We start from the raw sequence: 13,495 nt of genomic DNA, 5'->3' as shown, positions 1-13,495 counted from the left end.
CAGACAAAGATGGGGACGTCACTGATCCCAGCGGTATTTATTAGGCTAATATTTGATCATATGAATCTCAGCTGGAATGTGCATGCACTACTTTGGCCCTCCACTATTTAACTGTGCTAAACTGAGCTTTTGGCGGTTAACAACTTTGAAATTCGCAGTGCCAAGTCCACATTATTGCAATTTTGAGGGATTTTCTTTTCAATAACATAGCCTAATATCAACTTGTATTCAGGCGCACGTCAGTTGACGCCATCCTGTCATGCAAACTAAACCACAGGCGGAGACTATACGCAGGCACTTGTATTCCCCTCCCACAGGCGGAGCGCCGGATGCATCAAGAAAATGTCAACAACATGCCGGAGTCTTCCAGAGAAACCGAAACTGACGAGAGAGTGACGGGCAGACAACAAAGAGATCACGGAAACCAGTCCTCTCATAACATCGTGGCGATAATATCTCAGTTCGCGGATGATAATTTAACACTTGTGCGGGTAGGAGTCTCCGTTGTGACCTGCAATTGACTGGTGATGAACGTGCAATATGGTCGCTTTATTACCGTAGTGTACGTGGAGCCACCTGCATCTACAAATCTTTAAGTGGGTGGTAGCATGTATTGGTAAAAGAGGGGGCGAGCATCAAAAAAAAGAAAAAGAATAGCATTCCCCACTCAGAACCAATTCCCTCCAAACGATTCCTCGCTCTGTAGCCTAGTGTGGTGTCCACGCTGACAAGATAGCATACCCTGTCGGGGCAGCACAGTGTGTCCTCAGTGGGGTTTTTATGCCCCTTTTGTCACTTATATTTCTGTCAAAGTCTTTCTGATTGTCGTTATCCTACACAGCTGGGTTGATGGTATCGCTGTCATCCTGTCATCTCTAAACCCTTCACTGTTCTCTTGTCTTTCACACAGAACATAAGCACCGGACTGGCAGTTGCTGGTGTTATTGTAATAGCAAGGAGCATCAAACTGGTAAGAGAGTAAAGACGTACACTGGGGCAAAGGGACCCTCAAACTACAGACTTGGCTAACAGTTGGATTTAATGTGCATTTGCTGTTGCACAATAATAGCCATCCTGGCTCCTTCCTTTGTTTAAGGTTACATTTTGACACTAATACTCCTCAGTAAAGTGGGAACTGTATAGATTCTTGCAGACTAACGGATTATATTCACCCACTTAATTCCAAATCTCATTGCGTCTCATAATGTTAGACTTGCAGGATGTTAATGAAATGCATTTTGAGACATTTTACCCAAATGAGTAATTAAACGTGGCCACTCAGTTGTCTCATTCAACCTCTTCAGATCACCAAATTTCACGCTGCGTCTGAGATCCCTGCTCGTTTTATTGAGAGGAACATCAGCCTCCGTGGGAAAGTTCATTCAGTCACAGAGAGAGGACTTGAAGTGGAACATGTCCCAATTCATCTGCCAGTCCTCTCTCCGTTGCTTTCGAAACACAAAGGTGAGTGAAATCATAAAGGCACACACACACACACGCACGCGCAGACAATCAGTACATTAAATCTTGTCTTGTTAGTTAACCAGCATGACAGTTTTCTGCAGGTGCACCTTTTTATCTTGTTACAGCCAAATAACATTTTTACTTTGTAAATGCCAGACTCAAGGCAGTTGCATTTTATCATCTTTTCATGAGTGAGAGTGACAGGTAAGCTTGTTAGCTGCAATATCAAATCATGGTATTCACTGAACAATAAAGTCAAGCAGCTTATGCTTTCCCTAGAGTGCTCCATCAGCAACTTCAGTGTGAAGGACTCATGAACAGATTGTCTCTTGTCGAGAGCTATTTCAAATATTACCGTTGACCCACTTGACCTCCCACATTTTAAAGCTGGTTTGAGCCATCGTTTGGGACTGTGGCTGTTACACAAAGATAATTTACCGGTGTTGGTTGGTCTGCATTTTCTATTTTTCATATAAAGTCTCAGTCAATCACAGTTGGGGCTTGACATTGAATCTCAATAACTCAAAAAAACAAAAACAACCAACCAGTATTGAAAACTCGTTTGTCATGGCTGGCATCAAATGTCTGGTCAAATTTGCAGTTTTATTAGACTTATTGAACTATTTTATGTAGGCGAAGTTCTTGTACAGCTGATTGTATTCAGACAACATTTGACATTTGAAAAGTTTATTTTCTTATATATATATATATATATATATATATATATAAAAAAAATATCAGTGGAAAAAGCGCGTTGATATTTCTCAAAGTAAGGTAACAAAAAAGGTATCATTTTTGTGTCCGTACCAAAAGTCCGGTATCATATCAGTGCTAATATTAAATGAATCAGTATTTTACAGTGTGCATAACTCGTGGTCAGCAACGTTTGATTTGTTCTGGTGCCGCTGGAGGTTCCGCCGCATGTCCCTCATTTTCGGCCGGCTGTCCCTCACCTTCTGCTTTCTTTGTGTTGACATCCTAAGCTCCTACTGCGACTATGGTTAACAGCTCCTCAGATCTCTGCAGGGTAAATCCAGACAGCTAGCTAGACTATCTGTCCAATCTCAGTTTTCTCTTGTACGACTGAATCAACTTTTTTTCCACCAAAACAAGTTATTTCCCGAGGCTATTTTCAGAGGTTGCTCTGTCCGGCGCCTAGCGCCGCCCATGACGATTGTGATTGGTTTAAAGAAATGCCAATAAACCAGAGCACGTTTTTCTCCCATCCCGGAATGCTGTGTGGACTTGCCAGACCCTCCTCCGCAGCCTGTGGAGATACTGTAGGTCTGGCAATGCGAGACTAGGTCAGGTATAACCTATGCTTTACTGTAACACATATGGTAAATGGCTCGTCTATGTCCTCTTTAGGTGTGTGCACGTCCCTGATGCTGGTGCATCTTGCAGGAGTGGAGTTGACTCCAGAGGGCATGGTATGGCTGCAGAAGAACCTGGCTCCTGCCCAAACAGTCTGGCTAAAACTTATCAGCCGAGAGGACGACATGCTACACTGTTTGGTGTATCAAAGCAGGGTGAGGCATCTAATAACTGAGGGAAAAAAGGCTTTCAGTTTCTCTGCCAGTAGCTGAAAAAACAATAGTTTATTTTTCATAACTGCATACTTGATGTCTGACTGATTCCATGAATTAATTTCCTCATCTCTCCAGCAGGGGTTGATGTGGAGCTACAGTTTGAGTGAAAAGGTCCTCATGCTCGGTCTGGCTCGCACTGCGCCCTTGGTCGGGGTCCTGCCTGGCTCTCGCCTTTATTGGCGTCTCCACAAACGGTTACACAGGGCAGAGGTCAAAGCTGAGAGGAAGGGGCGGGGACTGTGGAAGCAGGACAGCCTATGGGAGAGGGCCTCCAAGGCTGTCAGGGACAACCCTTTATTCAGACTGATGAGGAGGATCTTTAAGAGGAGTTGATGCACTAAGTGATCCTAATCATGAATGTATTCATTCAGTATACCCGTTAGTGTCAACTGATATATTGAGTTTAAAAGTCACACTACAGGCTACAAAAAGTGCCATCCATCTCTAATCTCTCATGTATGACAGATATGCTTCAGTGCTATAAAAACACTTTCCTGATATTACAACAAATACACCTGTTGCAAGGGTTTGTGCTTTATGGTTACTGTATTTCACAGTTTTTAGAAGTTTGAAATGATTAAAAAAAACTATCTCTAACCCTGATACTAATCCCTTGGCTTTCACCTACCCCATTAGACCACAGCTAAGCAAAGCCTCCTCTGTTGTTGTGTGTTGGGGACACCCCACTAATCACAAGACGGGGGCGGGGTATGTTAATGGTGTTGGAAATGGAGAGAGGGGGGTCCACTTGTCTCTCTCACAGTTGCTATAGAAACGCCAAATGTGAAATACAAAGCCAAGCAAAGGCTAAACTCTATATTGGCCGCCCTCAAACCCCATGGGAGCCTTACATGTTGTGGGATTGTGTGGGGGTCTTTAAGTACCTACAGAGAGAACCCTTTTAGCCATAACGTGACCAAGGCATTTGAGTATTTAAGCACTGAAATGGAACAGAAACAGAGCAGATAAGAAGATATTTGATTTTGAATGTAAATCAACCCCTCCTGAAGAAGAAGCCCCGAAGCAAATTCCCAGTGTGTCCAGGATTATGCTCATGTCATTATTGTTTGCAGAATTACACCTTGTGTTTTCATGTGCTGTGGTAGTTCTACATGCTTCATCCATGCACGGCAGAGGAGAAAGAGGATGATGAAGAAGAAGAGGATGAGGGCCTGCAAATGAAGCCGTACTGTGATGTGTGTCCTGTGGGGTGCAGGGTGAGGGGGGTCTCCTTGCAGTGAGAGGTAGCACTGAAGCAGTCAATCCAATGGGCTCAAGGAGATTAGTGCAAAGGGTTAGAGGGTCGCAGGGGTAGAAGGGGATTTTGGGGCCCGAGGACAAAGGCAGCAGAGGAGGAGTCACGGTGGAAGGGGAAAGGCAGTGAAGGAAAGGGGAGGGGAGGGGAGGGGGGTTGATGAATCAGCTCTCTTTTGTTGTGTAAATGTTACTAGCGACTGTTACGGCCAAAGAGGCTTGTGATTGGTGGGCTGGTTTAAATTGTAAGGTGCATTTCAGGCTAATGGCTGTTGCTGCCAGACTTTGACCTGTCACTAAGGGAGGGAGTGGGAGGGAAACCCTGGCTGAGACAGACAACAGGGGGGAAGGCAGAGTAAAGTTTCTGACGATGGAGATCACAGAGAATAAATGCTGAAGACACATTTCAGATGTTTTTCAAATATTTAGTGTGACTGTATCTTTTATCTCAACTCAGATGATAATTTAGTATTTGTGCAGGTAGGAATTTCTTTGAGTGCAATCTACGGCCCGAGACACTGGCATCTGTGTACTTCACGGTCACCTGCCATACTTTACTATATTGTACATTACTCACCATTTGTCCAAATGCAATCTTAAAACAGCTATTTAATGATTCAAAAAAGGAGCAAGAAGATCATTTACAAAATCAGAAATTTGGTTGAAACTTCAGGGGAGGATTGATTCAGTACCATTTGACTCAACGCCATTTTTAAAAATAAAACTGGGGGAAATGTTGACTGTGAATTAAAACAAAAATAATTAGTTTCAAATATAGTACAAAAAACATCCAATTATAAGGAAGAATAAAAGGTATTGTCACAATAAGGATATTGGCTTATAGAGGTTTGTGTCAGTGTTTAATTTGGATAACACAATAATTTAATAGTCTGTTTCTCTCTTCTTCTTTTTTTTGTCCCTAAATTTGAATGGACAGTTTTTGTCCCTAAACAGTGAATGAGTAATTCATCTCTTTGGTCTCTTTTAGAAAAGTAGTCCACTCTGAAATCCATCCCAGGTTTTCTCAAACCCACTGGTCCCAAAGCAGTAGTAGTCCTTTGAAAAGGCACGGTGCTTGATGCAGTGGTGGGTACTTGCCCACACCAGTGAAGTTGTTGGGACATTCTCTCTCCTTGAAACCACGCTGCTGGGACTATCACTGGCTTTTATAACATTTGTGCCCCGTGCCATGGACGTTGTTGGGAGCCTGAAGGACTACCGTTCTGGTGAAAGTGGCAAATTTTTGTGAGGAAGCTGACAACGTGGTCTCCGACTCTGAAACTAAAGTGACAGAAGTAGCCTACTGTAAGTAAGCCTGTGATGCTTGATTTGATGCATTGGCATTTGGTTTTCTTCACAAGGTGCATTTTCCTTACTTAAAAAAAACAAACTTAACTGCACTTTTCTGACTATGGCAAATCTGCACACTGTTAGCTGTCACTTTAAATGTCCTGTTGGTAGGATACCGTATACAGTATCCAAGCAGATGTACACCTGTTAAACCTGTGTGCCCGGACACAGGCTGTGTAAAATAGAAACACAAGACATTTCAATCCCTGTCTTTATTGCACATCTCCAGGTAAACCACATGCAATCGGGTTCAAAACACTTTTCTGTTCATGATTTTGACAACCACAAATTGCCCGAGCTGAAATGTTTTTTTTTTTGTCATGCACTTTTTGCTTGTTTGCTACTCTTATCAATAATGAATCTGTGTGATTGATAAAAGCATTTTCAGCTGCATGGGTTTCACATGTTGGTGCTCCTTCCCATTGTGCTTTAACAACAGAGGTTTGCAGCAGGGCAGCAGAACAAAGGCCTTTATTACTCTCAGCCGGTAGCCATCCCAGAGAGAAAGAGATGGGGGCACTCCCCCGTCCGAGAGCAGAGTCCTTGGGGATTTTTTTTTTTTGATTTGATTTGACTTGTTGTGTGTAGCTGCCCGGGTGTGAAAGACAAAGAGATTTTTTTAAAGAGACAGCAAGCTGATGTGACACTCACTGAAAAGCACCACAAAAAAAATACAAAGGTAACTCTCCAATGTGCCCTCCTTCCTGATAAACCTTAACACAGTGTCAGCATCTCAGACAAGGAGCGTCTTTGTCAGGCACAGTTGGTAAAGCTTCTATGTAAATTGATATAGAAAGGCCTAACGTCCGATCTCGGTCCCCTTTTTTTTATGAGCAGTCAATTTTTTTCTCTCCAAATGAGGCAGATATTGGATTTTACCTGCGGTCACAATGAACAATACTGGGAAGCAACTACAAAACTAGTAGCTTTTCCATCACACACCCACGTCTGTGCGTGTGCGCGTGCGCGTAAAGTGACTCCCTTGTTATGTGACTCGAAGTATTGTGAACAGTGTATCGGCCTGCAGGTGTAGGGTTGTAGGAGTGGGAACATGATTCTTTGTGGGTGCTGTGATCCCTCATGAATAATTGAAGTTATTTTGGGGTGGGAAAGGAACAGGACTGAGGGTGAAAACTTTTTTTGAAATGAACCACTGTGTGTGTGTGTGTGTGTGTGTGTGTGTGTGGAGAGAGATTAATACAAGTGTGTGTCTGGGTAAAAGAGAGAAATATAAAACCCAGCAATGAACAAGCTGTCACGTTGTGCTACTGCATGTCACAAGCCAATCACGGACCTGCTCATGTCCATTTACAAACACTGAAATGGGATGGGAATGGCAAGCTGATGTGTTTTCGACTCGGCAGTCTCCCCAGCAAAAAAAAATGAACGGTCCTCTCTTGTCAATGAGGACATTAAGCAGACTGTTATAGTCTACAACCTGACAGTGCAAGTAAAGGATAGGAACAGGAGGGAAAGGTGAGGGGGTGTCTCTGCTTGAAATAGAGCTGAGGGTTTGACTCGTGACCTTAACCATCCCTCAATTTCACAGTAAAGCAAGACGACCCCACCACCCACACACACACACACACACACACACACACACACACACACACACACACACACACACACACACACACACACACACACACACACACACACACGTGCACAGAGCAGCACACATGAAAGTTAAAATAAGATTGAGCTCTTAAAGTTTTCAATGGATGCCCATACACTTGATATTCTGGCTCTGGAGATGGGATTTCCACCTAAAGAGGATGGATCTTTACAAATGGTATAGATCAATAGCATATTTCGGCTTAAATTAATAAGTTCTGGATGTCCGAGAAAAGATTTTGAACCTTAATGATCCTCTTCACTAAAACATTTTATGTTAGGCGCTTCATTTTTAAACATAAATGCTCTCATTATATTTCAGCATAAAATCTAGACAGTAGCTACATCAGTTCGGACACTCTGCACTTTTACAGAGGAGATTCCTCAGTTTGGGCCTTTTTAAAAAAAAAAACATTTTATTTATTTATTTATTTTTTTACGGCTCCATAATGTTAATACAGCGTCTGTTGATAACCTCAGATAGCCTCACTGCCCCTCTGTAACAACTCTGACCCCTCAGTAACCTCACTGCCTCAAGGGTCGCTCTGTTTCCTTATCAGGTCAAAGGCTCCCTGAAACAGCACAGGCCGGACAATTTAGAATTTAGTTACAACTTCCTCTTTCTTCCTCCTAGCCTGGTAAAAACACATTGTAGCTTTTATTTTTTATTTTTTTTGTAGGACTGAAAACACAAGATAATTTATCTGCAACAATGTAGATAACTGTTTATAAATCAATTCTTATTATCAATCAATTTACAAAATAATAATACTTGTTTAAAGAATTTTACAAGCAAACTTATCAAAACTTCTCCTTCTAGCGTCTCAAATGTGAGGATTTGCAGCCTTCTTGTATTAATTATAAATTGAATGTCTTCGGGGTTTTGAAGTGTCAGACAAAACAAGCTATTTCAGAATGTCACTGTGGGATTTTCGCTATATTCAGATATTTAAGTGAACAAACAATAAATGCATGAATTAAAAACAATAATCTGAAAATGAATCGACAATAAAAATCTGTATAATCGGTCAGTTGCAGCCCGAGAGTTTTAAACATGATGAAATTCCATTTAGATTATCTTGAAAATGAAGAAAAAAACCTTTTTGAAGTATAAAGATAACATACAGATAATTAGGTTGATTACATTTTTAGCAGCCTTTCAAACTGTAGTGATGCACCACACAGTACAGATATATGACAGGCCGCCTGTGACTCTGAGTCTATCCTGTTATGTATGTGAAAAAGACAATGTCTGACCCCCCCCCTAACCCCTTACACATGAAACACAGACTTTATTTTAAAGAAGATAGATCTCTGAAGTTTGTTACAATGTATTTCAAAATGACAATATATAATTACATGAAGGAATAATGCTTTCTTATCCCCTATACCTTATACTTCTATATATCAATGAGTCATTGAGTTAGGGAGCACTCAGGTTGTTGTGGAAACCCATCTGTCTAGCCATCATCATACCAAGACTTTGCTCTCTTTTCTGATAACTGCCTAACAAGCAATTACAAGCTACTCATTGACTCTATAGAAAGGCAAGGTGGTTTACAGGCTGAATGCCATTAGGGTCCTCATCCTCCCAGTTGACTTGTAGTGAAGGGAGATATAAAGGGAGCAACATTACTGTGTTGGATTTAAGCCTGTACTTGTGCTTTACAGAAAGGCATAACCACAGACAGTTGCAGATTAAAAACAAAATTCTAATTATGGTTAATAATCGCTCGCATTTATGGCAGCTGGTTCACATAAAATAGAACCACCATTGTATGTCTCATTATTCATGTCTAAATAGAGTGTGTAAAGAGACGTGTCAATATGGGGTGACAGATGCTGCTGTTTTTGTGCCTGTGTGTCACGAGAGGGCTCTTGTTACATACATATCCATATATGAGGGGTGATTCGTGCCATGCCACATGTGCCATAAATACTAAACCGCCCCTTAAAAGGAATTATGGTTTATTTATTACAATGTGGGTCTTATGTTAATAGTTTTGGCCATAATAACACAGACATTGCTACAATGAAGGCCCATAAGGCAAAGAAAATGAGCAGTCAGGCAAAATTATGAGTAGTTAGACAAAAAAGTGTTCTAGCGTTCTTTAATAAAAATGTATAAGTACTGGACATCTCATCCATGTAGGGCTGGGCAATATATTGAATCAATATGATTAAGCCATAGCTGTATTTTTTGAGTGTGCTTAATAATGACCGACTGGCAGGTGGTACACTTCTTTTTATTATTGCTACTCAACTGCACATGAAGACTTAAAACATTTGTTCATTAAATTGAAAATTATCTTGATTTTGTTGTTATTTTTGCTTTTTAATATTGCTATTTTAATACAATATTTTTAATTAATGCGACAAATAAGGCCTGCTCTCAAATGTTATATTTGAAAGACTAGACTAGACAATATTAACCCATGGGCCTAGAGTGCAATATACAGTATACCACCAGCGGTTATTCAGCTATTTCCTGACATTAGCACTGCATCTTCCACATCCTGTATATAGCCTACAACAAATGGATTGCTGTCCTGTCAGGTGTGTGTTTACATGCAGGACAGACAGGAAAAGTGAAAGTAGCATACTAAAATGCTGCTTCCACATGTTTCAGATTGTATTACTTCTGTTTGATTTAAATATCTATTTATCTACTACAACAAAACTTTTTTTTTTTTTTTTAACTCTGGGGCATCCTCGACCTACTTCCTGCCAGGGCCTGAGATAGAATGGCTCATCAGGCAGTCTGGCAGCGAGACATTTATTTTAAGCTGCTTTCTCTCCCAGTAGCCTGATATACTAAGAGCAGGCTGTATTCCCCTGATGTTTGGGTCCTCCTATAGATGAGAAGGCTGCTAGTGTTACACACAGTCAGAAGAATAGAGTCATTTTACCTACTCACTTTACATGCACTGACACACACTTAGTTTGGTACTGGTTTGATTTATAAACCAAATGCGTTTTTAAAAAAAATTTTTATTCATTAACATGTTGCTATTATTAAAAGGAATAGTTTGACATTTTGGCAAATATGCTTATTCACTTTCTTGTTAGGTGACAAGATCAATACCCCTCTGTCTATATTGTTAATATGAAGCTACAGCCAGGTTAGCTTAGACTGCATGGAAACAGGGAGAAACAGCTAGCCTGTCTCTATCCAAATGTAACAAATCCACCTACCAGTGCCTCTTAAACTCACTAATGTACACATTATTTCTTGTTCGCTTAATCTGTAAAAGAAACAGCCTCCGCTGGTTCTCTGGCAATCTCACAAAAAACCACAAGACTCCAGGCAGTCACTGCTCTCGGCCAAGAAATAGTCTGGCACATATTCCGTTTAAACAAAAAAGAATGAATGTGTTAATTAGTGAACTTTTAAGGTGCTGCTAGATGGATTTCGTTACCTTATGACAGAGCCAGGTTCTTCCGCTTATGTCCACTATGCTAAGCTGAGCTAACAAGCTGCTGGCTGTGTAGCGTCATATTTAATGGACAAACATAAGAGTAGTAACGATTAGTGCATTTCCCAAAATGTTGTGAACTATTCCTTTAATTTGGTAGTGGGATACTTTGCTTTCACTGGTCAATACAAGCCCAGTATGCAAATAGATAGTAATTGCCTTTGGTTCAATTCGATTTATTTCCATTTTTCACTTATGTTTGTGATGGTACCACAAAAATACGAATGACCAATGTAAAATGGATAAGATGTTAGAGCATTACAGACGCTGTAAGATCTCTGATCATATTTGCTGTGCAACTTTGTGCATCATTTGTAAAGCTAACTAACTTGCACATTCTGGTAACTTCTTGCAATGTGACTTCAGCGTTTGTGGTTGATTCATAATCTAGCTGTATCACGACCTGACATGCTATTGAAGCTGCTCGAACAGTGTCTCCAGTCATCAACCTCCGCTCGGCTCCTATCTCTAATTTAGACTCTGTTATGAAAACAAATGGTAATTTAGAAACATTATTCTGTAATTAAGCAGTAAACCACAAGGGGCTGCTCTGCAGTGAGTTCAGAGCAGCTCAGAGGCCCTGCAGGCACAAGGCGAAGCAGAGTTTAATGACTATAAAGAAAAGCAGAGCTCAGATGATTTTCTGTGCTTATAACATGAAGGTCTGCTTTTCTTTAAGTAGTACTTTCCCTATTGCTTTTTTTCTTCATGTCTTGTTGTATAAGTGAATCTTTTTGCTTTATTTTAGTTTGTTTTTTTCAGGATGTTTCTGTTAGGCGGGTTAATATTGAATCGATAACAATAAAACATTGCTGATGATATAAAGGTTATTAGAATAGAATATACTTTAATTGTCATTGTGCAGTAGAACCATTCAACGGAATTTGCTTGTGCAGCCTCTAAAACAATACTCATTTTCATATACAGACTCGCACAATAAATAAAATAAGAAAAATATATAAAACATCAAGGCATCCATTTCATTGCATAGAATCCCTATCTAGAAAGTGCAACTGTGCTGGCTGGGGGGTGGGGGGTGGGGGGGGGGGCATGATTGTTCAGTTCTGTGATGGCCCTGGGGATAAAACTGTTCTGCAGCCTGGATTCTTACATTATTCAAAGGAACAGATATTAAGCATTGCTTATCTAATCTAGAACTATAGAAAAAGAGCAGAGATTTATTGCACTATAAAAATTAAACTGCTATAATACGTTACGGTTACCCATGTTGGCTGCAGATCTCACACACTGTTTCACCACGACATGGGTATCGTATTACAGTAACAGAATGAGTGGGACTTTGTCCATATGGTCTGCCATAAACACCACAGACATTACAGGCTTCTGTGTTTTTTAAAGTGAGGTGGTGGCAGGGTCACAGGAAGGTACTTTCACCTCAAAGATACTTAACCTGTCAGCTCTACTTGTTCTACCAGACAGTCATCTCTCCACGGGTCAGCCGGCACCAGACGCCAGTAACTGTTCCAGAGGCTCCGAGCCGGTTGTGTGTGTGTGTGTGTGTGTGTGTGTGTGTGTGTGTGTGTGTGTGTGTGTGTGTGTGTGTGTGTGTGTGTGTGTGTGTGTGTGTGTGTGTTTGTGTGTGTGTGTGTGTGTGTGTGTGTGTGTGTGTGTGAGCAGTAAATCACAGATGAGCAACAGGTGGGGAAAAACTAAGCAGTGAAACTGCCAGTAGGAGAGGTAGGAATGTAAAGTGATCAGGAGGAAGTGGTGGAAAATTGGGAATCCGGGAATAATGGCGAGGAGAAACCGAAGGAAGATGAATGAGAACACATGGAGAGAAATTTAAAAATTCAAATGGGCACAAAAAGGTGAACAACGGGAACTGGCTAGAGGGATGGAAAATGTTATGACAATTAAGTAAAGATCAAAGAATGATTTCATGGTAGAGCTATAGCGATAGCATTTCATGATCACGACAACATAAAAGAATTAAAAATTAAAGATCTGAACAACATATAGGCTACTGTATGGTGAGAGGTGGTGATGCTGCCTCTACCACAAGAAGAACACATTTCAAAATAAAATCTACATTGAGTCAAGTATTTGTCTTGAATTGCAGGGTACAGCAAGTTCTGTCAATATAGTACAATCTCACAAAACAAGCTACCAGAGAATAATTCATGAAAATTTAATTTGAAATACTAACCCAGCTAAATCTCCAACTTTTTGCCTTTTCTCCATATAGTAACTCTGTCTCTTATACTGCATCATTCCTCCCGTAAACCAGTTTTCTTCTTTTAAACTTATTTATTGTGCTGTTTGTCTTGAGATTTGGGAGCACAAGTTGCAGTAGTTTTTATTATATATCACATATTTAATAAAATTACCTTTTTTAGATTAATGTATTACCTGCTAAATGTTTGGACAACACAGTTAAATTTAGGGCTGCAACTAATGACTATTTTCGTTTTCAATTAATCTGTCGATTACCTTTTTTAATTAATCGATCAGTTGTTATAAAATGTTAGAAAATTGTGAAAACTGTGGATCAGTGTTTCCCAAAGCCAAAGATGATGTCCTCAAATGTCTGGTTTTATCCACAACTCAAAGATATTCAGTTTACTGTCATAGAGGAGTGAAGAAACTAGAACATATTCACATTTAGGCAGCTGGAATCAGAGAATTTTAACTTTTCTTTCTTGAAATTTACTCAAACCGATTACCAAAATAGTTGGCAATTAATTTAATAGTTGACAACTAATCGATTAATCTTTGCAGCTCTAGTTA

At 40.4% G+C, this 13,495-nt stretch overlaps 2 protein-coding genes across 2 annotated transcripts in view; both read left to right on the top strand.

The window, feature by feature from the left end:
* The first annotated feature begins 292 nt into the window (after positions 1 to 292).
* Positions 293 to 3,651, top strand: c18h3orf33 (c18h3orf33 homolog (H. sapiens)). The gene is made up of 5 exons (XM_039822474.1): positions 293 to 491; positions 911 to 970; positions 1,305 to 1,464; positions 2,833 to 2,993; positions 3,132 to 3,651. The coding sequence occupies exons 1-5, from the start codon at positions 330 to 332 to the stop codon at positions 3,384 to 3,386; spliced, it is 798 nt and encodes a 265-aa protein (XP_039678408.1). The 5' UTR covers positions 293 to 329; the 3' UTR covers positions 3,387 to 3,651.
* Positions 3,652 to 4,448: 797 nt separating this feature from the next.
* The window catches only part of plch1 (phospholipase C, eta 1), a 71,777-nt gene continuing 62,730 nt past the window's right edge, over positions 4,449 to 13,495 (top strand). Inside the window, exon 1 of the mRNA XM_039822451.1 lies at positions 4,449 to 5,612. The gene's annotated coding sequence lies outside the window, so the exon portion shown is untranslated. The remainder of the gene's footprint in view (positions 5,613 to 13,495) is intronic.

Source organism: Perca fluviatilis, chromosome 2, assembly GCF_010015445.1.
Source record: "Perca fluviatilis chromosome 2, GENO_Pfluv_1.0, whole genome shotgun sequence".
Classification (NCBI taxonomy): Eukaryota; Metazoa; Chordata; class Actinopteri; order Perciformes; family Percidae; genus Perca; species Perca fluviatilis.
This window is presented reverse-complemented; position numbering and strand designations above follow the sequence as displayed.

Excerpts from the sequence above, each read along its gene's own strand:
- c18h3orf33 (XM_039822474.1), top strand. The coding sequence starts at position 330 with ATGCATCAAGAAAATGTCAACAACATGCCGGAGTCTTCCAGAGAAACC. Across the intron at positions 1,465-2,832 it reads GTTGCTTTCGAAACACAAAG|GTGTGTGCACGTCCCTGATG; the intron begins GTGAGTGAAATC and ends TGTCCTCTTTAG. Across the intron at positions 2,994-3,131 it reads GTTTGGTGTATCAAAGCAGG|GGGTTGATGTGGAGCTACAG; the intron begins GTGAGGCATCTA and ends TCTCTCCAGCAG.